Genomic DNA, 25464 nt, shown 5'->3' on the forward strand with positions numbered 1-25464 from the left:
GTGACACAGCCCATTGCAGCCATTTCGGCAACGCTGGGTGGCACACGGGGGAACCGCAGGCATGGCGCCCCGCTCAGCGCAGCTCTCAGCCTGGCAGCCCCCATCGGGACAGGCAGAGACCACGCCGCCAGCTGGGGCAGGTGTCCCCGGGGCAACAGGGAGGGCTGAGGTCATCTTCCTGACCCCAAACTGGACGCTGGGCTGAGAATGTACCCTTGGGGCTTTTCAGGACAAGATGTCCGTCCCGGGACCTGGGGGTAGGGGTGCAGCTCATTTTCCTGAGGGCCACCCCGCCTGCCCCAGGACAGGCAGCTCTGGATGGGGTTTTGAGTCCAGATCCTGCAGACCCAGGCTACGGTGGCCGCAGTGCACACCCTCGTGTTGGAAAATGAGAGCAGGTGCTCGCGGGCTCGGGCAGACGGGCTGCCTGGGGGGCACACCCTGCACATGGCGCGGGCCTGAGGCAGCCCCAGGGCTCACCCCGTAGGGATGCTCCCCTTCCAAGAGGAGAAGGGGGGAGGATCCCAACGCAGGGAGGCCAGGGGGCTCGTCCTGAAGGGCATCAGCCCAGATGTGCCGGGCAGCCAGCAACAGCAGCCTCAGCTCAGCGGCTTCAAGGATGGAAGCGCCTCGGCTCTGGGAATAACAGCTCAGAGACTCTGGGTACCTGGGCTCCTCCCAGCTTTTGCTCTGCCCCCCTTGACTTCCTACACCAGGAGGGGTCTCCACAGCCAGGAAACCGCCCCCGGGAGCCCCAGTGGTCCCCTCCCACCTCACTGGTCAGAATGGCTCCATCTGGGACTTCCCTGGCGGTGCAGTGGTTAAGACTCCGAGCTTCCACTGCAGGGGGTGCAGGCTCCGTCCCTGATCTAAGAGCCCGCACGCTGCGCAGTGCGGCAAAAAAAAAAAGAATGGCTCCATCTGCACGGGCCAAGCCAACCACGGCCGGAGTGGCGTCACTGCGGCCACTCAGGCCCTCCAGGATGTCCTCGCGGGGCCTCACGCAAGGGAGAGGCTGGGCGGGCGGTAGGCAGGCACAGCCCATGTCCCCACCCGGCCAACTCTGCCCGTTCCTGGAGGCTGGCCAGGCGCCTGCTGGCCTGTCCTTGACCTCAACCTGGCACCGGGGGCTCCCAGCTGACCAGGGCTTCGCGAGGGCAGGGCCCTGTGCCCCGCGGCAGCCCCAGTCATGCTGCACGGAGCGGAAGGCAGTGGGTTCTTTCTCATCACTCACGAATGAATGGAGAATCCCGCACGAGGAATACCCCACAAGGAAAAGGCCACCGGATACGTTCCACGGAAAATCAAGGGGCAGAACAATGTCACTGACACGGCCTTTTGTGTAAAACTATAAACGTGATTTTAAATAGAAGCACATCGGGATTTGGGGATTTTTTTGTTTTCCCGGAATGAGAATTAACGGTACCTGTGGGGAGAAGATCTAGGGCAGGAGAAGGAGGCCAACCCCGGAGCGGCTAGTGGTTGGCGGGGATGGCCACCCTGCTACACGCTGAGAAGGGCCAGTTCAAGCACTTCCTGCACCTCCTGAGCCACGAGACACCACGAGACTGTCACTCTCTCTTCCTGATGTAAAGATGCTGACCACGTTTAAAACAAACCCAGCACTCGGACGGGGCGGGGGGAGGGGTGAGTGATTTTAGCTTCTGTGGGGCGTGATCACGTCCCCTGTGAGAACCTGGAGGAAGGAGGAAGGAAAACGACCTCGAACGCCACCAGGTCAGAAGCGCAGGGCTCGGCGGAGCTGGGAGTCTCCCTCATGCTCGGCGTCCCCGCACCAGGCCTCCACGCAGGCAGAGCAGCTCACAGAGGCTGCGTTTTCTTCCTGGCGGTGGCCGGCCGCAGCTCCCCAGGCCCGTGGGCAAACGGGCAGCGGTCCGAAGGCAGAACACAACCGTCAGGGTGATGAGCGAAAAACCAACAGATTCGGGTTTTGAAGGTTTCCGAAAACAGTCTCCGTTTTGCTTCTGGTTCCTTTTCCTTCCGAGGCCTCTCTTCCCTCCAGTCGCGGATGCGAACTCGCCCGTTCAGAACTGGGGGTGTGAACAAGGAGAAAAGACACAGCCGAGGCGTGAACTGCGAGCTGGGCAGGTCGCCGGGCTCTGTGGGGACAGCTGTCCAGGGCCGGGGTGCGGCCACGGGAGACACAGCCCCCGGCAGGCTCGGTGGCGGGAGGGGGAGAGGCGCTGGGATCCCGGGCGGTGGCCCCAGCCCCCCACCTGCCGGCGGGCTGCAGTCCCCCCTACACACGGGAGCACGAGGGAGGGGCTGGGGGGAGCAAGGACAGGGTTGTGGCGCCTGGGAGCCGTCAGGAGCTGCCGCACACCAGGGGGAGGGCGAGGGGCCGGCGCAGGAGGTCCTGGTGGTGACAGGACCCGGGCGTGACCACTCGTGGGCACCAGCTCGTGGAACAAGGCTAACGACGACCACGAGCGTGGTCCCGACGCGGCAGGACGTCTGCGTGGCGGCACTGGCCCTCGAGGACACGCGTCCGCATCATAAGGAGGGAGCGGAGTGAGCGGGGGAGAGGCCCTGTCCAGGCAGGTGGAGACGAGGGGCAGGCTGCAGGGGCCACCAGGGTTACAGGCAGAGCCCCCAAACGTAAACGGGAAGTAGGGGGTAGGGGCACGGCAGCCCTGTCAGCAGGGGTAGGGCGAGAGGCCTTCACAGAGCAGCAGGGGCCTGAGATGCGGCGGGGGAACCTGTGTGGACAGGGTGACCGCAGAGCTGGGCCGCTGGAGGACCCCAGGGCGGTGCAGGGGGAGGGCCCAGGGCCGCCCAAACGCCTCCTGAACCAGTCGCCCCAACTCGGCTGAAGCTGCGCTGGGAGCTTCCGCTGGGCCATTTCCTCCCGAGAAGCCAACACCCCCACGTGAGACGGGGCCAGAGCAACCAAACCCGTCCTGCTTTTCCCTGGAAGCTATACAGCCACCTGAGGACGGAAAGACTCGGCAGAAATAAAGGAAGCTTACTGAACAAATCTGGCTCTCCAACTTCCAAGGAAAACTTGAAAGTGTGCGTTCAAGCTTGAATTTCGCTTTCAAATTGGCTCGTGTTGCAGCAATAACGAGACTGTCTCTGCAGACTGATGTTTATCGAAAACTGTCCCCTGAAACCAGAGGAAGGAACTGCAGAGGTGCCTCTCCACACGAGGGACACAAGGCAGGGATTCACCCTCGGGGGGTGGCCGAGAAGCACCTCGGAAGGGCCAGGCCAGCCCTGCTTCCAACGAGGCAGACGCAGAGAGCTCGGCTGTCCTGGCCCGGCAGCTGGGCAGGCAGCCACCGCCTTCCACAGGCGCTCCCACAGCAGCCCCCCCCAGCGCAGCCAGGAACGACACGCCCCAGCCGGGGCAGGGCGGCCGGAGCCCCCCAGCCGTGTGCAAAGGAGCCTGGGAGGCGGGACTCCCCCCGACTCCTGCCGTGGGTGCCCCAGAAAGAGAAGGAGCCCCTGACGGCCTGGACGGGCTCAAGAGAAAGCCGGGCGAGAGGGCGAGGGGCTTGCTGGGGCCAAAGCCGAGTGCAGACCCTCACCCTCCACAGAGGCTGGCCCGTCCCCTCCCCTCAGGGCGGGCTGGCTCGCAGCGGGCCCTCCACCGGCCACACCACGTTTCTAGAGCAATCCCTGCAGGGTCGGGGGAAGGGGACCCAGGCAGGATTTGTATGGCCTGTGGAGCAGGCACTGATGACGAGGGGTGGCCCTGCAGGGGGCAGGGGCCGGCGAGTCCCGGGGGGCCAGGCCGGCTGACAGGCCCCCGCCCCCAGGCTGGGCAGGCCCCCCGCTGCTGAGCTGCGTCCGTGTCCTCAAGGCTGAGCGCGGGCTCCACGCCCGGCCCAGGGCAGCGCCTGCCCTCCCGCGCCCGCCCGGCGCATGCCCGGCCCACAAGGTGCTCACCCGAAACTGTTTTCACCTCCTCACTCGTGTAAAACTAACCATGCTAGTTTAAAGAAAAATCTCCTACAGAGGTCAGACCCAGCTTTGGTGCTTACTTTTTGCATGACTGGGTGTAGAATGTTCACTGGAGTTCAATCCCCAAGCCGCCTACGCAGAAGTGTTTCCAAAAATAAACGTGCTCCTCGATGCAAACCGCACAGAAGACCCATCACACACATGCATATTTATGGCGGGGGAGAAAAGAACGCTGTTTCGTGAAACCAAACTGAACAACATGCTGGGGACAGCAGAAAGCAGAGCAGCCCCCTGGGCACAGCGAGTTGTCGCCAAAGCTCCACGCGGTGCAGCCCAGCTGGGGGGCGACTCCCAGCCGCAAGGCCCACCCTCCCCCTGCCTCTCCGCCCACCAGTGGGCTGCCCTCCACACCCCCCAACCCTGGACCCGCCAGCTCCACTGCGGGGCTCACTGCCACCGCAACAGCAGCGTTTAGCCGACTGAGGTCAAGTGGAAATGAAAACCAACGTTAGCTCTGGAAGGACAAACCACCAGGCCCCCCGAAGGTGCTGCGGGCGTGAACACGCGAGCTCTCAGGGGCACACACACGGGGCGGGTGGTACAGGTGTGTATGCCTCGGGGTGGTGCACACACGGCGGTGCGCACGGAGCTCTCAGGTGCACGCGTGGAGGCGGGACCACACGGTGGCAGCGCTCACCTCCTGAAGAGGTCCACAGGCCGAGGAGTGGACAGATGTGCTTCCGCATCTCCGTGCGCAGCCCCTCCACCCACAACCCCCGTCACGCGGCGACCACCCTGGCGGTAGGAGCACAAACGTGCGGCGGGGGGGATCGGCCCAGATCCCGGGGCTCGGGACAAGGCCTTCAGGCCCAGTGCTGGCCAGCGCCCTCGGGTCAGACTTCTATTCCGTGCTGCCACAGTGGCCTCCCCACCTCTGCAAAGGCCCCAGCCCAGCAGGGCCCATCACCCCTCCCCACACAGACCCCCAAGGCACCTGTCCCAAGGGGCTGGACCCACTGCTTGGAGTGCCCACCCACCCGCCGGGTCCTGGGGATGGGTGGGGACAGGGAGGCCGTCATCTGGGCGTGCAGCCCCCAGCACAGACAGACGGGGGTCAGGCAGGCATGTCCTCCTTGTCGGACACCCCATCCTTCATCCACGCAGGTGCTGAGCCTGACGCACTGGTCTCCGGCCACCTCTCGGCCCCGCCTGCACAAGCTCACGGTCCGTTTGGGCCTGCCCCTCCCCACCATCACAGCGAGTCAGCATGCACCTGCCAGTCACAGAGGCCCAACTCCTCCTCACGGCCACAGGGGGCTGCAGCCTGCCAGCGCTACCTCCCCCTCCCCCTCGTTCATCAAGCCCCCACCCTGCCACTTTGCACACGCTGTTCCCTCTGCCTGAGGTGCTTTTCCTTGTTCACTTCGCCAAGTCCCAGCTCAGATGTCATTTCCTAAGCGAAGCCTTCCTGATGCCTGTCTGAGGTGAGGCCAGGCCTCCCTGGGCGAGAATGTCACCTACGACATTAGGGTGATGCAAGAAGACGCCCACTATTTTTAAAGCCACGCACAGAAGTACTTAGGGGTGACTAGCACGTCAGCTGGGCTGTGCTTAAAATACTTCCACAAAGACAAAGGGGAAAAAGCTTTAAGCAGCAAACACGACAACTGATGGACCCTCCGGCTGATGTGTACACAGAATCTCCTCGGTGTACGTTGGTGAAGTTTAACAGAACTTCTTGGAACCCCAGGTGCCCACGTAAACATCTGCGACGTTTCCCCTCCCTGTCAGGCTGCAAACTCCAGGAGGGCAGGAGTGGCGGCGCCCCGCCCTGCAGAGCTCTGCAGCCTGCGTGGAAGAGCACGCAGGCCCCGGGCCCTTCTCCCTCCACCCACCTGGATCCCAGGGCGCCAGTGTGGGGGGGAGGGGTGGGTGCAGGCACACGGGCCGGGGTAGGGAGGCCTCCCTCCTCTAGGCCCAGGGCCTGGATGGGAGCCCAGGATGCTTCCAGTTTGCAGGCAGCCAGAGACCAAAGCAAAGCAAGTACTGAAGCTCCACCCGAAAAAGCTCCCCAGCGACAGGAGGCCCTGCCAGCGGCTCTTCCCTCCGTGGGAGGAGGGGGCGCGTCCTGGATGGGGCGGGGCTGGGCCCGGGGGTGCCGGCCAGAGGGTGGCAGCATCACGGAAGCAGAGGTGCGACCCACGTCCGACCCACGTCCTGTCGGGACTTGAGATGCACGTGAGGGGATCTATCCTCTAGCTCTGAAACTCCTCTCCAATAAGGTTTATTTCATTAAAAAACGGGGGGCAAGGAAGGAGGGGGTGGTGGTAGAATCTGCACGAGAGCAACCTCTCGCTGCCTCGGGAAACGTGGAGCCCGTCCTCAGGCGCCGAGAACCGAGGGAGCCCCGGCCCAAGCGCTCACCTTGGAACACCTGCGGGCTGTTCCTCAGCAGCGTCCGCAGGCCCCCGCACTCCCGCTTCAGCCTCTGCAGCGTGTCTCTGTCCAGCTCCCCAGCCACTTCCGCCAAGGACAGGCTCCCTGTGGAAGACAGGGTTTCCCCCACACGAGAATTTTAGTTAAACTGAGTCCACAGCTGGCTGGAGCTCCGCAGGCAGAGCCATCGCACCTGAGATGCCAGGCCGCGCGCTCGTGTCTGACCCCAGGGACAACCGAGCCTCCCAGACACGGAAAGCCAGCCCTGCCGCGTGGCCCGGCCGCTGCTCGGGGTGGGGACTGCAATTCCCTGCACCAAGCCCACCTCGCAGCCACCTCACACCCCTTCCGAGAGGAGACGGGAAGTCTGAGGGGAAAATTAAACCCCCGCCCCCCAGCCCAGAACCCCATGACGCGGGCTCCCACGTGCAGCCCCGCACCGCCGCCTCTCACCCTTCCATGTGTGCGTGTCCCGACCCTGCCACCTCCCACCCGGCGTCCCCTCGGCCATGCCTGGCAGAGGGTAGACCCCAGCCTGGGATGAGTGAGGTCCTGGGGACAGACCCGCTCACTGACGTCGTGCAGGGCTCAGACACACTGGGGGTCCTGAGCCTGACGCTGGGGCAGGGGTCACTAACTCCAGCGACCAAGGGGGGAACGTGCAGCTGCGAGGCTGAGGGTACCCCCCGCCCCGGCCGGGGCAGGCTTCTCACGCCGGGCGGGGCAGTGGGAGTACCTCAGACCAGCCCGGCCCTCGGAGACCCACCTGGGGAGGACGGCACCCCGGCTCCCCGACGTTTCCAACGGGCGGGCAGGCCTGAGACCCGATCATCATCGGAGCCACCGCTACCCACCCAAACTGAGCCCAGGAAGAGACCCCGCCTTTGCTCACTATCAGGGCGTCCCACCCCAGGCGCAGTCGTTCCCAGAGGACCCCGCAGAGGACAGGGCCATCCTGGGAATCACAGGTCAGAGTCCATGTGTCCAGAGCCGCCCGCAGGTCTGAGGAGCCTGAGCCCTTCGAGGCCCCGCTCCGAGCCCCCAGGCAGCGTCCTCCCTCTCCACCTTGGCCCGCCTCTGCAGGGCGCACCGAGGAAGGGGGTGCCGACCCACAGAACTCCCCAGGCTCCCGGGCCTTGTCCGCAGTTATGCGGATGGTCAGCCCCCTCCACCAGGGCGGCGCTGGCTATGGCCGCCACCGGGTCCCCAGAGAGGCTCTCCCAACCAGAGGCTCCCAGGGTCAGGTGATCCCTGGAGGGGGTCAAGCTCGCGGGCACTGCCGCATCGCACGTACACAAGGGATGGGAGGGGCGTGAGGATGAAGAAGGAGACTCAGCACAGCGCCATCCACGCTGCGGGGGGAGAAGGACCCACTGCTCACCCCTCCCTGGGCCAGCCCACCCACGGGGCCAGCGGGCAGCGTCCATCTCCTCCAGTGACCCCAAAACTCAGAGGGCGAGCGCCTGGCTGCACAGGAAGCCCTACAGCCCCCTCGGGCGGCAGCCCACCAACAAGCTCCTTCCCTCAGCCCATCTGCACACTCCTAACGACTTGACAAAAATGACGAAGACTCCTCTTGACATTTAATTAAAAATGACCACACAGGCACGTCCCTGGTGGTCCAGTGGTTAAGACTGCACGCTCCCAGTGCAGGGGGCCCAGGTCTGATCCCTGGTCAGGGAACTAGATCCACACGCATGCCGCAACTAAGAGCCCACTTGCTGCAACTAAAAGATCCCGCACACCGCAAGGAAGATCCCGCAGGTGGGCAACTACGATCCAGTGCGGCCAAATAAATATTTAAAAAATAAAAAAAATAAAAATAAAAATGACCACACAGTTTTAAGCTGGTTCTAAGAAGAGAACAGAGTCACTGCCTGAAACCCAGCCAGTACCCAGGGTGGTCGTTACCTCCTCGATTCCAGGCCTTCGCACTCCTGCTCTGAGAACTTCTCATGTTTAACTGCTTTCCACCCAACAACAAATTCGCCACTTGCAAAACCACTCGGTCGATAAAATCTCGAGGGAGGGCGGCACAGTTCCTCACGCACTCGGCTTTTTCTCTGGGGTGAAATCCAGACAGCCAGAGCCCTTCAGCGGGGGACTCTGGTGTGTGCCTGGCCCCGGCGTCCAGGGCTCCACGCCCCTCGGGGCCATCGGCAGCCCCGGGTGGAGGAGGGGCAGGGACCTGGCCAGGTGGGCTCACAGGGCCTCCCGGCCTGCTGTTAATGTAGCGGGTTCTCCGCTCATCCACAGAATCTTCTCCAGCGGGCGGGTATGTTCTGGATTTCCCAATGAGACACACCTGCACGTGAAAAGAGCACAGAAGTACTTTAGCAGGTTCCAATCGTATTTCAGCGTTCTCCAGGGAACTCTCTTGTTCTGGAGAATAAATTCCACGAATGTCTTAGACACTCATCATGAAAGGAACCCTTATTTTAAAAACTCATACCAATCAATGACTTAATATACTATCAGCAAAAGCCCACAGGAAGCTTCACTCCTCAGACTTCCACACAGCCTAACAGACACGGACAGACCAAGGTCACCTTTACTGAGCCAACCAGCCGCACCCCACTGCACCCCTCTTCCGCCCCACACACAGACCCTGACGGTAACCCTCCAGAGCTCTCAAGGGCCAGCGCTGCCAGAGCGAGGAGAGCACGTGTGCACCTAGCAGAGCACTTGGCATGGCGGGGACGTCCAGTTCACACCGTCCCCTTCCCCGTTCCCACGTCCAGACGAAGGCTGCCCTCAGGAGCCCCGGGGAGAGCCAGGCCCCGTCCGGCGACGCTGCAGTGGGTACAGCGTCTCTGGACGTCCTCTCCGGGCCCGAACCCGATGAAGGCGAATCTGGTTGCATCAGAGCCACCCCTCACTGCTCTCCAGCTGTGCCACCTGCTGAACGTGTGATCTTGGGCAGGTGACAACTTCTGTGTGCGTGGAATGAGAAGGCGTGCCACGTAATCAGTCCTCAATTAACAGCTGCTGTGTGTGGACACCCGCACTTGCATCTGACCCCCAGTTATATGAAAACTAAGGTTCGGAGAGATTAAGCAATGCTCCATGGTCTCCAGCAACCAGTAACGGAATAGCAAATGCAAACATCAAAACTGTAGGCTCCTTGTACCTACGAGACCCAGACTCTAGCAGAATTCCATTCCAACCTCAGAAGGCTGACTTGCCAGAAGAGAGGACATTTAATAGAATGACATGAAAGCTCTGAAGGTGAGCCCTAAAGGACGTTCCAAAACGATCTTGACCAGCGACAGCAGTGACGTAACTGAAGCCGACAGAGGGCCCAGCGCAGGCAGGCGAGCCCGAGTGAGGGCCCAGCACCGGCCGGCGAGCTGCTCCCCCTCGCTGGCAGTGAGGACACGGGCAGGGAGTGTCTGTACTGTGCCCCCGAATGCACTGCTAGGAAGTGGCAGAGCCCAGAGTCAAGCTCAAACCTTCGATCCTTTTCACCACTGTCAAGCCATCAAGCTGAGATCGGATGACAGGTTTTTGTGTTTAGTTTTTCACAAAAAGCACTGACGGCCATAGAGTCTCATGAAAGAAAGTTACCAGAGATTAATAAAACCGATGTCAACGGTTCCCCTGACTCTCTCAGAAGTTCAAGCCCCCTGCGTGGTGAGCAGGTTGGCCCCGACCACCTGGCAGGGTCACAGGCAGTGCAAGGGTCAATTTCTACCTGGAAAAATTCATTTCAAGTAAATCTGAATTAATGAGTCTTTTAATGAGGAAATGTGAAATCATTTTGAACTTCTGAAGCAATTTCAGCCAGTAATTTGGGACCCTAAGTCAGAAGTTAGAGCATTCAGCCCCAGGCAGCACTACGGCCAGAAACCTGTAGAGAAGCCAAGCTGACACCCACTCTGGGAGGGTCCCCGAGGGGCAGTCACAGTTTCTGGAAAAGGGATGAAGACCCGCTGAGGGTTCCTGCAGAGCTGCCACAGGGGTGGAGAAGGAAGTGCCAGAACGCCTGCAAAGCAGGGGACTGCAGGCACAGAACAAGCCTCTGGACCCGCCAGTGACGGGGATGTTGGGATCAGCAAGGGCACCTCTGAGACAGTCACACCGCAACCATCCCAGTGTCGTCTACGGTTCTGTGACAAGGACGGCCCCAAGCTTTCCATCTAAACACCACGTGTCGCCCGCCGAGGACAGCCCAGGTGACCAGGACGCACCCTCTTGGTGGAAGGAATCCTAAGACAATCCTCCTCCACGTGGAAGCCACAGGTCGACCCCACCTCGGTGATGAAATCCAGGTACCCTCGGTACTGGGTCTTCTTGCTCTGCCTCCGCTGGTATTTCCCAACGAAGTCAAAGAAGCAGCAGGGCACGACGAAGAAGCGGCAGTTGTAGGAAGACCTGCAAAGACAATCAGCGACACAGAAACCCAAAGTCTTAAACAGATTCAATAAAGAAAATTCCCCAGAAAGCCACACGGCAATAGTGTGTCAGGGCAAAATGCAAACGATGTGCTACTGGCTAATTTTGTTTTTTATATAAAAAGAAGCATTATAGCCTTCCCCAATTTAATTTCTAGAAACAATGTAGCGTAGTACCTTTTCAATAAAATATGAATCTAATTACTTTTATTAAAAATATTTTTTTCTATTGCAATTATGATCATCAACTGTAATCTAAAACTTTCTGAAGTACTTGGAGGTTTCAGCTGTTGGATAGGAAATTTCAGAGGTAAGCACAAAAAAGATTATGATTTGCTCCTTGACCTATATTATTCTAAAAAAGTCCAAAAGAATGGCCCTGGAAGGTATTATGCTTAGTGAAATGAAGTCAGACAGAGAAAGACAAATACTGTGCATTATCACTTGTATGCTGAATCTAAAAAATAAAACAAACGAATGAAAATAACCAAAAAGAAACAGACTCACAGATATAGAGAATGAATTAGTGGTCACCAGTGGGGAGAGGGAAGCGGGGAGGGGCGAGGCAGGGAGAGAGGATTAAGAGGTACAAGCTACTATGTATAACAAATAAGCTACAAGAATATGTTGTACAGCACAGGGAACACAGGAAATATTTTATGATAACTACAAATAGAGTACGACCAAAAAAATATTTAATCACTACGTTGTACGCCTGAAACTATATAATATTGTAAATCAACTGTACCTAAAAGAAAAGGGGGGGGGGGAGGGCATTAAAAAAATAAATAAACAGAATAGTCCAAAAGAACCTTGGATAAAAGAGACTTGGCAATGAAATACGAAAGGGCAGCAAGGTAACGTGCATCTTAAAGAAGTCTGACTGAGGCAGAGAGCCCAAAATTGAAGAGACAAACATTTCAGCGGAGGGTCTTTACACTGAAAGACAAACCCTCCTGTTATTAGGAAAAGCACATCTTTCAACACTGGATATAAACACTGTGGAAGTAATCACAATGAAAATATAATGTGGACGTGTGAACCACATACATAATTTTCTATTTTCTAGTATCCGTATCTTCAATAGCAAAATAAAACAGGTGGAATTTATTTTAAATTTAACCCAATATATCCAACAGATTATCATCTCATTAATCTGGACCAGCCACGTTTCAAGTACGCGATAGCCACAAGCAGCCAGCAGCTACGGTTCTGGACAGCGAGGTTTAGGCAACAAAACATCCCCGGACACCACTGTGCTAACACCTCCACCTACTCACCTGGCCGCAATCACAGGTATCCATGGCGTTAGTTCATCAGAATGGTTTCCGATTAACCAATCGACGTCCGGGAAGAGGGTCTTATCATTTGGTGTGATTGCACTTTCCTAAAAGAAAGACACAGAACAAGACTAAACGTCTAGTAAATAAAATCAGAGCACAGAGGGCAACAACAAACGCAGCCACCCCTGCAGAACCGCAGCTGTTCCTGGCCCGGTCTCAGCCCCTCCGGGCTGCAGGTCTTCACCTGCAAAAGGCAGAAGCTGGGCCAGGAGTGAAGAAGTGTGTGCCCGGCCCGGCCTGCCCGAGGTCATGGCTACTGACAACTTTTAGCATCATCGCCGCGCCGGATGAGCCAACACTTCCGGGTGCTCATCTCCTTTTGATATTAAAAATAGCCTTTTCACATAAATATAAGAGCAGCTAAAGGAGACAGGGGACATGTGAACCATTTTACTTTTGGCAGGAGGAGGAGCAAGAAACGGCCTGCAGAGGGGTGAGCGCAAAGCTGGGAGGTCTGAGGCTGACTTGACATAGAACCTGATGCACTTACACAACCCATGGAATGAGCGCATCTGTGAAAAGAGAAAATATAGGAAGAATTTACAGAAGTGTGCACCAGCCTTTGCTATTACGCTGTTATCTTTTGTGAACTCTCAGACAGCAAGTTTTTACCCACTGAACAGGCATGTTCACCGCTGTGATAGTTTCTGTAGTTAAGCTGGGAACAGCTTGCTTTGAGGATTTAAGAACTTTAAGTGAACACCTTATCCTCTCTGCTAATCAGCAGGTCGTCATTAATTATCAAAGTCAACAGTCTCAGTGGTGAAGCTGTCAGTGAGAACTGGAGACTACAGCCGAAACGAACACAACACTGCAAATTAACTATACTTCAATGTAAAAAAAAGGGTTAAAAAAAAAAAACAACTGGAAAGAGAGACAAAAGAGACTTTATAACCACTCAAAATCCTCTGATTTTAGAATTGAAGAATGAACCCCCAAGGCAAGTAAGCAGACGTGTTAGTTCCCAGTCAGAACAAATGGGGAAGACGTGATGTTAACACTCACCTTTCAAGACCACGGGAGTGTTTTGCAAAGCTGATGGATATAAAAATTGAATTTAAATTCATCTTTTTGGTTCTTGAATAAGCACATGTGCTATTTTCACATATGTTAAAATGCTGAAAACAGTATTTCAGTGAAATACTGAAAATGGTCTATGCGTCATTCAAAAGTAGGCAAAACAAACTTTTGGTACTATTTATTCTTTCTTCCCACCCATTCTACATTTAAATTTGCCTGCCTCTTTAAATGGTCTATATTTACAAAAACAAATTACACTTAGTAATTATCATAATCACATTTACAGTTTTCTTTCCAACAACATGCTAGACAACAAAGCTCTACCTGTCTTAGAAAAAGTTTTGGGATTTTGAATATGGCAAATTGCAATATTCCTATTTCCTACAGAGCTTCACAAACAAAATTAGGACACTTTGTGCTCATCACAATGCTGTTATCAAAAGCATGTGTTTTTCTTAACTGTCTCTTGCTTACAATCAAATGAGGTTTTTGAAATAAAGGAAAGTTGTACCCCATGCTTGGCCTTCGAATGCCCAGACTGTGCCTATTCGTGGAAATCAGCCATTTACTAGGAAACACACAGCCCCAAGCCCTTGCCAACAAAGGCAGGCTCGCTCCTGGCCACGTTCTTCTAGAGCAGAGGTGTCCTCGAAGCGTGGCCAGCCTCCACCCTCACGTTTAACACCGGAACACGCGGGACTCTTCCAGCTCCACAACCAGAGGTCCAGGTGTAACGAGAAAAAAATCCACAAGAGGTGAGACACAGCACTCCTACTAGCAGGCCTTGACTGAGTGATGGGGTGGGGTTTCCCCCACTCCACAGGGAACCTCGAATAAAGAACTAGAATCTTCTACCTGTTCTCCAAGGGGCACATTGTGCCAGCCAGCTCTTCCTTGGGGTCATGATTTAAACAGAGCCTATTCAACTGCTGTGTGAACTTTTTACCCAAAGAAATTATTTTGCTTTTTCACCTGGGACACAGGGGATTTTGGAATCAACCACGTTATTCCCTTAGCTTTGATCATCAGCCTCATCGAAATTCAGAGCCCAATTTTATTACCTGCGTAAGGACACGTGGTCTGTACATGTAGCTGCAGAGCCTCCCCTAGTCCTTCATCTGGTTTACCACCATTCCTCAAACCTGAGATTTTTTTAAAATGTTCTAATTTATTGTAATGTATGAACATACAAGCAAATGTAAACCCTTGTAGCATAAAGCAAAGTATAAAAATATAATGAGAAACTGAGCAAATAAAAAGCTGTCGGGCAGCTGCAACAAACCTCCCTTCCTCCAATCTTTTTATATTTTGCAATAATATTCTCGACTTTAATAGAAAGGCAAAGAGAAAATATCCAAATAAGTCTTGAAACTTCCGTTTTCTTTTCATAGATGAAATGATATACCCGAGATCTGCTTCGAAACCACGGCTGGGCTGATGCTGTGGTTGGGGAGGGGGAGGAATGAGACAAAAGAATCGCTGAGGCGGGCCAATGAGTTTCTGGGGTTTGGCACGCACTTCTCTCCACTTTGGTATATTCCTGACATTCCCCACAATGAAAAGCAAATGCCCTTTTCATTTCTCCGGTCAGCATCCTGCCCTCAGGCGGATGAGACGTGGCGTCCCGGTCACCCCCGCGCGTCTTCGCTCGGGGACGGGGTCTAGAGGCGATGTGGGCAGCTGGACAGCAGAGGCCCCACGGCGCCCCGGAGCCAAGGGTGCAGCCCCACCACCACGCTCCCCTGCCGGCTTGGAGGCCTGGGCTCTTAGAGACCAATGCCGGGAAATGCTAGAGCCCAGACCTGCCGTGGGGTGCTGCGGAGGAGACCCTGCTCTCTGATGGCTCGGAGCTGCCCTGGACCACGGCGGGGCGGACGGGGCTCCCTGTAGCCCCACGGTCACGACTGAGGCCAGGCGTGCTGTCCGTCTCCACTGGACGGCTGCACGTGTGCGGCCCGGTCCGGCCCCTCCACTGCGCTCCCCTCCCCCGACTCCTCGCCAGCTCGCCGTCTTGCTGGAGGCCACTCTTGGCCACGCTGCTCACAGAGCGGGACCGCCCATGGTGCCCACCCCGGCCCGGTCCTGGCAGGGCGGGCACCCACTGCCTAGTGGAGGTCTGAACGTGCGGCCTGTCCCAGGCACCAGAGGAGATGCAGAGGAGGGGTCGTCCTCCGCCCCTGCCCCCAAGGCGGCCGAGAGCCCCCTCGGGCACCCACAGGAGATGCAAAGGGCCTGCGGCAGACCCGGGGAAGGAGACACGCCTCCGGCTCCGGCATCCCTCCTTCGGTTTAACCGGAAGGCTGTGGAGGTCTAAAGCTTCATCCGCTTTTACAGTCTCAGAGCACTGAGACGAATGTGGACTGCTGTGGTTATGAGCATCTCTGACTGGCCCATACACAGAGACACCCCTTAAAACAACCGCGCTGAGGTCAAGGGAAGGGACAGAGCCAGTACCTCTAAGTGCGTCTCTGGTCCGTACATGTCCCAAACTTTTCGTCTTCGGACATCAATCCCTCTGCCTGGATGCTGAAACGAGGAATTTCAGGAATCAAAGGTTAAGGTCAGTACACCATAATAAATTAGCAAGAACAAATCAAACTCTGCAGGTATCACCCCCTGCGTGAAGTGCAGGAGACCCTCAGCTCCTCGGCTGCTGAGAACAGACACTCGCGTCCCGCAGGGCACAGACGGAACCTGTGCTGCCGAGGCTTCGTGAAGGGGGAACAGAGCCAAGGCGTGGGAATACCTCCATGGCCACACGCAGCCCCGGGAAATACGCCTGCCCGGAAAGGGCACCGGCTCCTCTGAGCTGGTCAAGTTCAGCTCTCGGGCTCACCTTCTCTTCCAGCCCCCAGACGAGCCTCGTCCTCAGGGTCATTCTCACCCAGCGCACCCTGACCACACGCAGCTCTCCCGGGGCCCCACCCCCGTGTCTCCACCCACTGGCTCCTAGTCACCACTAGATGCGCTAACACCCCACAGACAACCTGTTCACAGGGGTCACAACTACAGCCTCACTCTTTTACAAAGCACCTCAGAAAGCCCCATCTAACAGCCCCATTCCAAAGTCCCACAGGTGAGGACAAATGTGTCTGTCCATAAGGCAGGACGCTATGGTCACAAGAAAACCAGCCTTCGGGTCACCACCATTGGGCTTCAATCCCCACTGTCACTCTCGAGCACGAAGCTCACTGGGCCAGGTGACGGCACTGCTGCACCCAGGTCACTGGCCTCGCCGCACGCTGTGAGACGCCGGGGAAAAGCTGACGCTTGCGAGTCCTGAACTGCTCCCAGGGCCGGGGCTGTTCTCAGCTCTCAATGCCTCTGCTTCACAATCCAGAAAATGGGTGCAAGACTGACTATCACAGTTTTACATATGTATGTGTAGCAATACAATATATGGGTGCCTGACTGTCCTCTGAGCTAGAATCTAAACTTCTCTAGGGCAGAACCCACCTTATCCTTTATATTCCCCTCCCTGTGCCTTGAAATGGTGGGTTTTCCAAAGAAAATACTGACAACAAAAACATCAGAGCTGTTGAAAGTGTGTGGTTCCACAGGCCGAGTGTCTGAGAGCCCTCTTCCAGTCTAACGAGACCACTGTCTCTGGTCCTGTTTACAAGCTGCCTGCTCCACAGTTCACAACCGGCCACTACGCCGACAGCCAGGCTGCCTCTGAGTCCAGACCGGACCAGCAGAGAAAGACCTCGCGCTGGGCTTGAAGACGCTCTAGCAAAGGTACGAGAAACGGCCCCGAGCATGCTTTACCCCCTCACTGCTCAGGATGTGGACCAGGAGGCCGTTCCCACAGCCGAGGTCGACAAAGGACTGCCTGGCTGGCTCTCCCCGCTCAGCTCTCTCTTCTTCCCATAGAATCTAAGTAAACAGAAAAAAAACCAAAGTCAGTTTGTGATTCACTCTACCCCAGAGTAATTCAGACACAACCCCACGTGGAACGACAGATCCTCCCCCACACAGGAGGAGCGGCCTCCTCTGAGGCCCTGGGCCTCCGCGCAGGTGATGCCTGGGTGAGCAGAGGAAGGCGGGATTCGCCCACGGCCCTGGCCGGATGCTGCGCGGGCATCGAGGCCTTCTTCTTCCATCCAGAGTCCACGTTCACGTGGTCATCTCTGGGCAAGGGCTGTACAGATTACTGTTAGTTCCTTCAGGCGTTCTCTCAATTCTTCAAGTTTTGTATACTTTGAGAAGCAATGTTATTTCGAAGACTAAGAGAATTACGACTGAAAGGAAATTGGAAGGTATCTCCTCTAAACATCTCATAGATGAGAAAATCAAGACTATGAAGTTAAAGGCTTGCCCAGATCCAGGTGGTCAGCAAGGCAGCCGAGAAGGTCTAGAACTAGAAACACCGAATGTGAGGACTGGTAGGCAGGTGCTTCTCAGATGGGCCCCGACGGCAGCTCCCAAACGCAGCCAGCATCTCCGTGTTCCACGCTGACTACTAATTAGGAAAGCACTGCTTCAGTTCAATTCCTGAGGTTACATTTCACAATTCAGACTTGTTCTACATTCATGCAAAAGCACCATGCAAAGTTTAAAAACAAAATCACTTGTGTAACCAACCTGGGCAAACAGAACTATAAAAGCTCTGAGCTACCCGCAGCAGCCTCCCGCCCGTCCACCAGAACTCAGCCCACAAACAGTCTTACCAGCAAGTAGGCAGCAAGGGCCACGTCTTCATACACGAACTTCTCAGGGTCAGTTACTTCAGGCCACACCTACAACATTTTCAAGGGCATATGTAAATTTTCACCGCATCTGTGTGTAACAGGACACACTGAGATCAATGGAGTCTGAAGCAAGACTGTGGAATAAAGACATTGTCTGTAAGACATTTAGGTGGGGCCGCTGGGCATCAGAGGGAAACGCTGAGCTATACTACCCTCATCACTTATCTAGACAAGTATGACAAACAAGGAAATGAGGGGCGGGGGGGGGGTCGAGGAAGCAAAGGCGCAGGGGTCAGGAGGTCAGTGCTCCACCCTCTGGTCTGTCAGTGAGTTGCTGTCACTTGTCAGGAGTGTCACTCAGCTGTTTTGTCCCCGTCTCCCTATCTGTAACGCAGCGATAAAGACTTTGACTTAATTACCATGCAGGATGACCATCAGGTACTATGAAACTAGAAAATACTGGCTATGCAAGTGTGAGGCCTCATTATTAAAATCAGTAACGTGCAGAACGGGAGTTTGGGAGATGAGAAAAAAACCAATGGCCAATGTTAAACGTTCAGATTTCTGTTTCCAGTCTAGTGGATTAGACAGTTTGGACGAACCATCTCACCAAGGACAATTTTAAAAGCTGGAAGAATAAAGAAGTCCCTTCTTAAAGGTACTAAACAGTACGATAATGAAGGACCACTAGGCCAGGACCTGGGAGAGAAGGGGAACCCAGCCGAGGTCAGCCAGCTCCAGTAGGAACGGGTGGTTACTGTTTCACGCCTGAGACTCTGGGGAATGCTTTGCTACACAGCGGGAGGGGACTGATACAAAAACACACGGCAACGATGAACTGCGGTTACTTCCAGGAGAAGGGACGGAGATACGAACAGGAAGAGGACAAAGCAAGTTCAACTCTGTTAGCACAGGCGCCTCGGAGATACTGCGAGTTCAGTTCCAGACACCCCAACGAAGTAAATATTGCAGTAAGGCGAGTCACACAGATTTTTTGGCTTTCCAGTGCATATAAAAGTTCCGTTTACACTACAGAGTAGTCTATTAAGTGTGCAATAGCATTGTGTCTAATAAAACAACGGACGTACTTTAATTAAAAAATACTTTATTGCTGGGAATTCACTGGCAGTCCAGTGGTTAAGACTCAGCACTTTCACAGCAGAGAGCGTGGGTTTAACCCCTGGCTGGGGACTTAAGATCCCGTAAGCCGCCTGGCGCAGCCAAAAAATAAAATACTTGATTGCTAAAAAATGCCAACCATCATCTGAGTCTTCAGTGAGTTATACTAGTAACATCAAAGGTCACTGATCACAGGTCACCATGACAAATATAATAATAATGAAAAAGTCTGAAATATTGTGCAAATTACCAAAATGTGACACAGAGATACGAAGTGAGCAAACGCTGTTGGAAAACGGTGCCAACAGACCTACTCCGTGCAGGGCCGTTACAAACCTTCAATTCGTAAAAAATACAATATTTGCAAAGCACAATAAATGGAGATATGCTTGTGATACTTTATTTCTTAAGCTGGGTGTGAATACACAGATGTTTGTTGTTACCTTCTTTTTACATTTTAAAGTTAAGGACATTTTACAAAATTTGTCTCCTTTTTGGAAGTATATGCTTTTGTACTTTAATTTTTCATGTATTTTCTTCAAATACTTTTATGTTTATACTAAAGAATTATGGTAATTTAGTATTTAAATATTCAATTATTTTAAATTAAATTATTTTCCTTTTGTTCTCTTGAAAAAAAATAGTAACGTGCCAAAACAAAACAAAACAAAAAAAACCAAATCCTTTTCCACAGCGTAACTGCCAATGTTTTTATGGTCTGCATCCCTAACTATGTCAAAGTACAGGCTGCAATGTGGGACCTTAGGTGGGTATGTTTTGACTTAATGTCTGCATCTGTAGCACACAGGTGAAACGTTACCTGCAGTAGCTTGGTACATTACCTCGTTTAAATGGGGGTGGGGGAGGTCACAGACGTCTTTCCCCAGAATTACCTTGACCATGTCTTTATACTTCTCTTTAAGCGCCTGGTAAGCCTTGCTGTACTTCATGATGGAAATGAGGGACAGGGTGCTTTTGAACCCACTCTGCCTGCTCTCCACACACCACCTGGCCAATTTGGCCAGCAACTCCTCTCCAAGCCAGGTGGGTTTGGGATACACAATGCCATCTGAATGCCATCTTTCTGGACAGAAAATTAAAACAGATATGAACCTTTGAAAATAAGAGAAATATGAATAAGCAGAGCTGGTTTCAATTCTTACTTTTAAACTACACATTTCTTTGCCAAAAGAACAGAGAAATTAAGACAGCTACGATGACAAAATATTGTACCCCAAACACAAGACAATCTGGAACTAGTTATAGAATTTTCATCCTACAGAGAAAAACACATTTAAAAAGCAGAAAGAACTCCTCCTCTCTTGCAAACGTTGTTAAAAATGCATTTACACATCTTACGAAGCCCATCAGAAGGATGGCAAACGACGAAGTTCCTCTCACCTCCCACTTCATGCACTGATTAGCTAGATTCTAAAGCGTCTATGGATTTCTTTAACTTCTCTAGGTTTATACGTTTCACATGTGCTACCCAGATGTAGAACGCTGGTCCACTGAGTATCTCCCATCCAGAAAGCTGAGTGCTCGGTCACCAAGCTGAGGACACATACACAGTCCCTGTGGCCCACAGGCCTTCTAGGTCACCGTGTGTCCTCTGCCACCAGAGCGCAGAGGCCGCAGCCCTGTCTGTTCTGTTCGCTGCTCGACCCCAGCCCCAGCAGTGCCTGATCACGGCGGGCGCTCGCTGTCTGGGCGCTGAGTAAACGCGCAACCCGCGGGCCAAGGTCACAACAACACATCCACCGAGGCTGCGACCCAGGCAGTGCGATAAAGGGGAGAAGCATCAAGTTCGCTGGCGCACAGAGAAGGAGGTGGCGTTCAATGGGGGCCCCTACGAAGGAGCAGAAGCACAGGCGGCTGGGTGAGGGGGCGGAGCTGGAGGCAGGGGCGGGGCTGGAGGCAGGCGCGGGGCGGGGGCAAGGGCAAGGGGTCACCCGTCTGCTGAGAGTTAGGACTGTCAGGCTTTTGCCACCAGACGCATCAAAGGGACACAGCTCACTCCCGTAAGTAACAGGTGCCGAGTGTCCACTGAGAGACACGCCCCAAGATGCTCACCTTTCCCGTCCCTTCCCTTCGGAAGCTATCCTGCTGGGGCTGATGGCCTCGGGCCTTTCCTCTGCTCTTCCTGGGCCCCACGCTCTTTCCCAGGTGTCCCCAGGGTCCTCACGGCTACCCCCTCACCCGCTCAGGCCTCAGGGGCCTCCCCCGCCCACCCTGGTACGATGGGCACAGCGCTGCCCTTGCCAATGAAGGGACCGGGAATAGAGGCCCGAGCCACCTCTTACTTCTCTGCCCGGCACTCAGCACCACCTGGCATTAGCGCGTTCACCTGTCTCTCCCGGGCCTTGCTGACCCCCAGGTGCCCAGCGCAAGCACATGGTGGGCACACCGAAGTCCTGCTGAAGCCAAGCACAGACCAGGAGTGCCGCATCCCACGGCGGCAGCCACCAAACGTCCGTTTAACTCGTGTTCTGCTGAGAAGGCCACATATCTGGCCCCACGGTGTGGCCAGTTCCCAACGCAATGCAGGTGACAGCTGCCCGGCAGGGCAACAACAGGAGATGTCAGCCGGGAAAGATGGGGAGTAGCCACCCGGGCACTCAGAAGCTCATGGAGAACAGGGGCTGGGATTCCACCGCATCAGCCACACTGAGCGCCTGCCGCAGCCGGACTCGGGCCGGGCTTCCCCAACCAGGCGAGGGGACAGCAGCCTCCAGCGCGCACCCCGCAGCTCTGGCATCGGCACCCCCTGGGTGACCCACACGGGCACACCAGCTTTCCCACGGGGTCTGCCCTCACTCTCCAGGGGAGAGGAAAGGGCCTTGGGGCAAGGCCCCTCAGGGAGCATTTAACAACTGGCAAGAGGCTTCACCCCGGCAAACCCTGAGTATTCCACCCAGCGTGTAAGCCTGCAACAGGTCCCTGGGAAGCCCGGCCCAGCCCCCTCCTGGGGGGCTTAAAAATGATTAAACCCGTTTCAGAGATGAGAAGACTGAGGGCCACAGAGGCAACGTACCCAAGCTCAATGCTGGTGGGGAAACCCAGGTCTATGTGACTCCAAAACCAAGCTCTTCCCAATGTACCCCCTCAGCTCTCTATGAAACCATGTGCAAAGCTCATCCCCAAGGTTGTCTTGAAAGAATAGACCCATGTGGCTCTCAGGAAAACATGAGCAGAAGAATAGCGAGTGATTTAACCTTCCTCTGCCTTTTTCATTTAAAAAATACCAAATGGAAGTAAATCAAATTTCACACTTTCCAGACAGGCCCAAACACCACATGGAATTAAGGGAACGGAGGAAACTGCTGCTTTTATAATAAACATCACAGAATACCCACTACGTCTAAGACCACGTGAGCCTCAGTGGACGATAAAAAAGAAGGTTCCACTTACCACCCATTACCAAGGTGTAAGAAATAACAAAATAACGAAAGGATTGTGTTTATTTGAATTCGGTGCTAGAACCAGGTGCTACTAACCATCAAGGCTACACGGAACGTACGGGCCCTCCAGCCAGGCTATGACCACCCAGGTGCCAACAGGAACAAGGACGCGTCAGGGAAACGCCAACTAGAAAGCACATTCCCACAAACCTGAACCACCTGAGAGAGAGTCCCTGCTGCTCCCTGGTGACGGGAATCTTACAGCCGCCTAAGGAAATCCCTGACTGGGGCTTCCCTGGTGGCGCAGTGGTTAAGAATCCACCTGCCAATGCAGGGGACACGGGATCGAGCCCTGGTCCAGAAGATCCCACATGCCGCAGAGCAACTAAGCCCGTGCGCCACAACTACTGAGCCTGCGCTCTAAAGCCCTCGAGCCACAACTACTGAAGCCCGTGCGCCTAGAGCCCGTGCTCCGCAACAAGAGAAGACACCGCAGTGAGAAGCCCGCGCACCGCAACAAAGAGTAGCCCGCGCTCAATGCAACTAGAGAAAGCCCACGCACAGCAACCAAGACCCGATGCAGCCCCCCAAAATTAATTAATTAATTAATTTTTAAAAATAATCGATTTAAAGCATCAATCATCGAGAGAAAGGAATAAGTTTTCCAGTTCTCACCATTCTCCTTCGCTATGACTGAGCTGAATTTGATACACATTGCTCGTCTTGACCTTTAAATTCCCTTCATTGTCTTCTTCCAAAGGTAAAAAAATTACAGTTCCATTGAGGACATCTGGGGAAAAAAAGATAGGGATGATCAATTAAAACTGCTTAGTTCAGAGTCTCATCAAATGTGGTCTTAAAAAAACAGTACTGAATCCACCGTGCCTTCACCCCCCAGGGCTTTTCCCCACTCGATTTACATCAGCGAATGTCCTGGCCACGGCCGCATCCCCGAGCCTGCACCGCGCCACACGGAGCAGCCATGTTCAAAGAGCTGAGCGTAGTCCTGAAAGGGCGCCCCCTGTGGAGGAGCGATGCTCACCAACGGGAAGAGGACAGGCTTAGCCGGCCCCGCTCTTCTGTGAAGCCCATGTGAGAACGCAGACATCCACGTTTGAAGGCCTCGTGGGCACTGATGCGCTCATCCCCTCAGGCCAGGAGAGGTGAAGTGTAAAAGGTGATCAAAGCTGGAAGGGCTCCTAAACTAGTCTGGGCAGCAGGGTCAGAGAGGGCCTCCTGGAGGAGGGGACACCTGCGAAGAGTCTTACAGGGGCACAGAGGCCCACAGCACTGGGGGGCGGGGAGGGGGTACGCACCCACCAGTAATTCAGCATCGCTGCTTGTGGTGGACAGAACAACCTCCAGAGACACCCACACCCTGACACCCAGAACCTGTGACCACACGGAGTTGTTTCATGGCAAAAAGGGACTCTACAGATGTGACGAGGGTTACGGACCTTGGAAGAGAAAGAGGGTATCCTGGATTACGCAGGTGGGCTCAATCTAGCCACGTGAGCCCTGAAAAGCTGAGAACCGTCTCCAGCTAGAGGCAGAAAAGATGCAGCAGCAGGGGAAGCCAATGAGGCTCTGAGCACGAGACAAATCCGGCACGGGTGCGGCTCTGAGATGGAGGCAGGCCTCTACGAGCTGCCCCAGGCGCTGGCCTTTTCCCTTATCCCTTTACCTAGTAAATTCCTCTTTACCACTCATGGTCCAGCGCTCCTTCACCGTCTTCCCCAAGCCTTCCAGACACCACCCCAATCCACAACCCCATCCTCTGTACTAAGGATTCACATTTCTACGTGCCCCCTCCAAAAACAATGAAAAATCTACAACCTCTCTAGGGCATGGCAAGGAAACTGGCAGACTAGGTGCCTTTAGTGCCATTTCACTTACTGGCTGGTTTTTAATCTAACTGCAGCCTCTGTGAAAGATTCTCCTCGGGACCAAACTCTAGGCAGGCTCCTCTGAGGCCTGTGTCAATTAGGGTTCAACCTTGGCCTATGACGACCTGAACAAACACTGTCACAGTTCCCGACAGCCCAAGGCCACACCCCTAGCATGACCCTAGGCCCCCTTAAAGTGCCCACCTGAAAAAACTCAAGGTTGAGAGAATAGACGGTTCCAGCACACACCTGAACAAGAGCCCCTGTGACCGCCTCTGTGGGAGGGGAGGACCTAACATCCACAGGCACCAGTTAGCAAACCCAGATGGGTGTCACAGGGGCCGATCCCCCACCTTTCCTGCTTCTGGTTAATTTTTCACCTCCCTGACTCTACCGCCCCATCCTCTTCCTTCACTCTCCCTGTAAAAAGCCCAGTCACCTCTGCACAAATCGCAGTGGAGTTCAGTTCACGCTGGACTCTTCTCCCTACTGTGATAGTGTGCATTACCAATTAAAACCTATCCTTGCCACTTTCACTAGTGTCCGGCCCTATGTATCTTTGGCACCTGCCACTATCAGAAATACTCTTACCTTGCAGGACAATTTCTCTCCTCGGAGCACTGAGCGGGCCATGCGTTTTCGTTTTCGGGATGACGGTTCTGAGAATCACGTCGAGCTCGTGCTGAGCCTCTAGCTGCGATTCCGCCCAGGAGCGGGTGAAGAAGGCTAGCATCTCTCGATTGCCGCTGGCGAGGCTTCGGGAGAAATCGTCCCAGAGAGAATCCAGGTCCGAGGCGGGGAAGTCGCCCTCTCCGGCTCCAGCCTTGCCGGGCTGCCCAGGGGCCCCAGAGAGCAGAGGCGCTTTGGCTGCTTCCCGCTGGTCCTCCCCTTGCTGGCGCCGGCCCTGGGACTCCTGGGGGCCTTGCTCGGGGCCTGCGCTCGGCCGAGGGCCCGGCCCCCCCTCGGGGAAACGCTGGCCGTGTCCCGGCCCCTCCTTGAGCCCGCATCCTGCCGGGGCCTGCTCCTCCCGCTCGGGGCCTGAGCTCGGCAGGGGGCCGGCATGCTCGGCCCGGGGCAAGAAGACGCTCCGCCGGGCCTCTAGGCGAACGCCACACAGCCGCTTGTTGGCCACCTGCGGCCTCTCCACCCACACGGCCATCGCCGTCCAGAAGCCCCCAGGGAGCAGCGAATCCGGGTCGCGCACGGCAACCCTTCCCAGCTCCGCCATGTTCTGTCTCCGCCGAGAG

General features: G+C 55.2%; 1 protein-coding gene across 3 annotated transcripts; it reads right to left on the minus strand.

The window, feature by feature from the left end:
- Positions 1-1336: 1336 nt before the first annotated feature.
- Positions 1337-25464, minus strand: TRMT44 (tRNA methyltransferase 44 homolog). Of its 3 annotated transcripts, XR_009701069.1 has the most exons (12): positions 24809-25464; positions 23007-23121; positions 19824-20043; positions 17791-17859; positions 16889-16996; positions 15575-15646; positions 12038-12144; positions 10554-10737; positions 8275-8668; positions 6352-6468; positions 2991-3127; positions 2005-2051 (listed from the first exon to the last, which is right to left on the minus strand). XR_009701069.1 is itself a non-coding variant. In XM_061191910.1 (11 exons), exons 1-11 carry the CDS (start codon positions 25443-25445, stop codon positions 1822-1824), a joined length of 2253 nt encoding a protein of 750 aa, XP_061047893.1. In that variant the 5' UTR covers positions 25446-25464; the 3' UTR covers positions 1337-1821. The 3 variants fall into 3 exon arrangements, 2 of the variants coding, with proteins under 2 accessions (XP_061047893.1, XP_061047894.1); XM_061191910.1 differs by lacking the exon at positions 2991-3127 and having other exon boundaries at positions 1337-2051; XM_061191911.1 differs by lacking the exon at positions 2991-3127 and having other exon boundaries at positions 1337-2051; positions 19824-20014; positions 24809-24895.

This window comes from Eubalaena glacialis, chromosome 5 (genome assembly GCF_028564815.1).
Source record: "Eubalaena glacialis isolate mEubGla1 chromosome 5, mEubGla1.1.hap2.+ XY, whole genome shotgun sequence".
Taxonomy (NCBI): Eukaryota; Metazoa; Chordata; class Mammalia; order Artiodactyla; family Balaenidae; genus Eubalaena; species Eubalaena glacialis.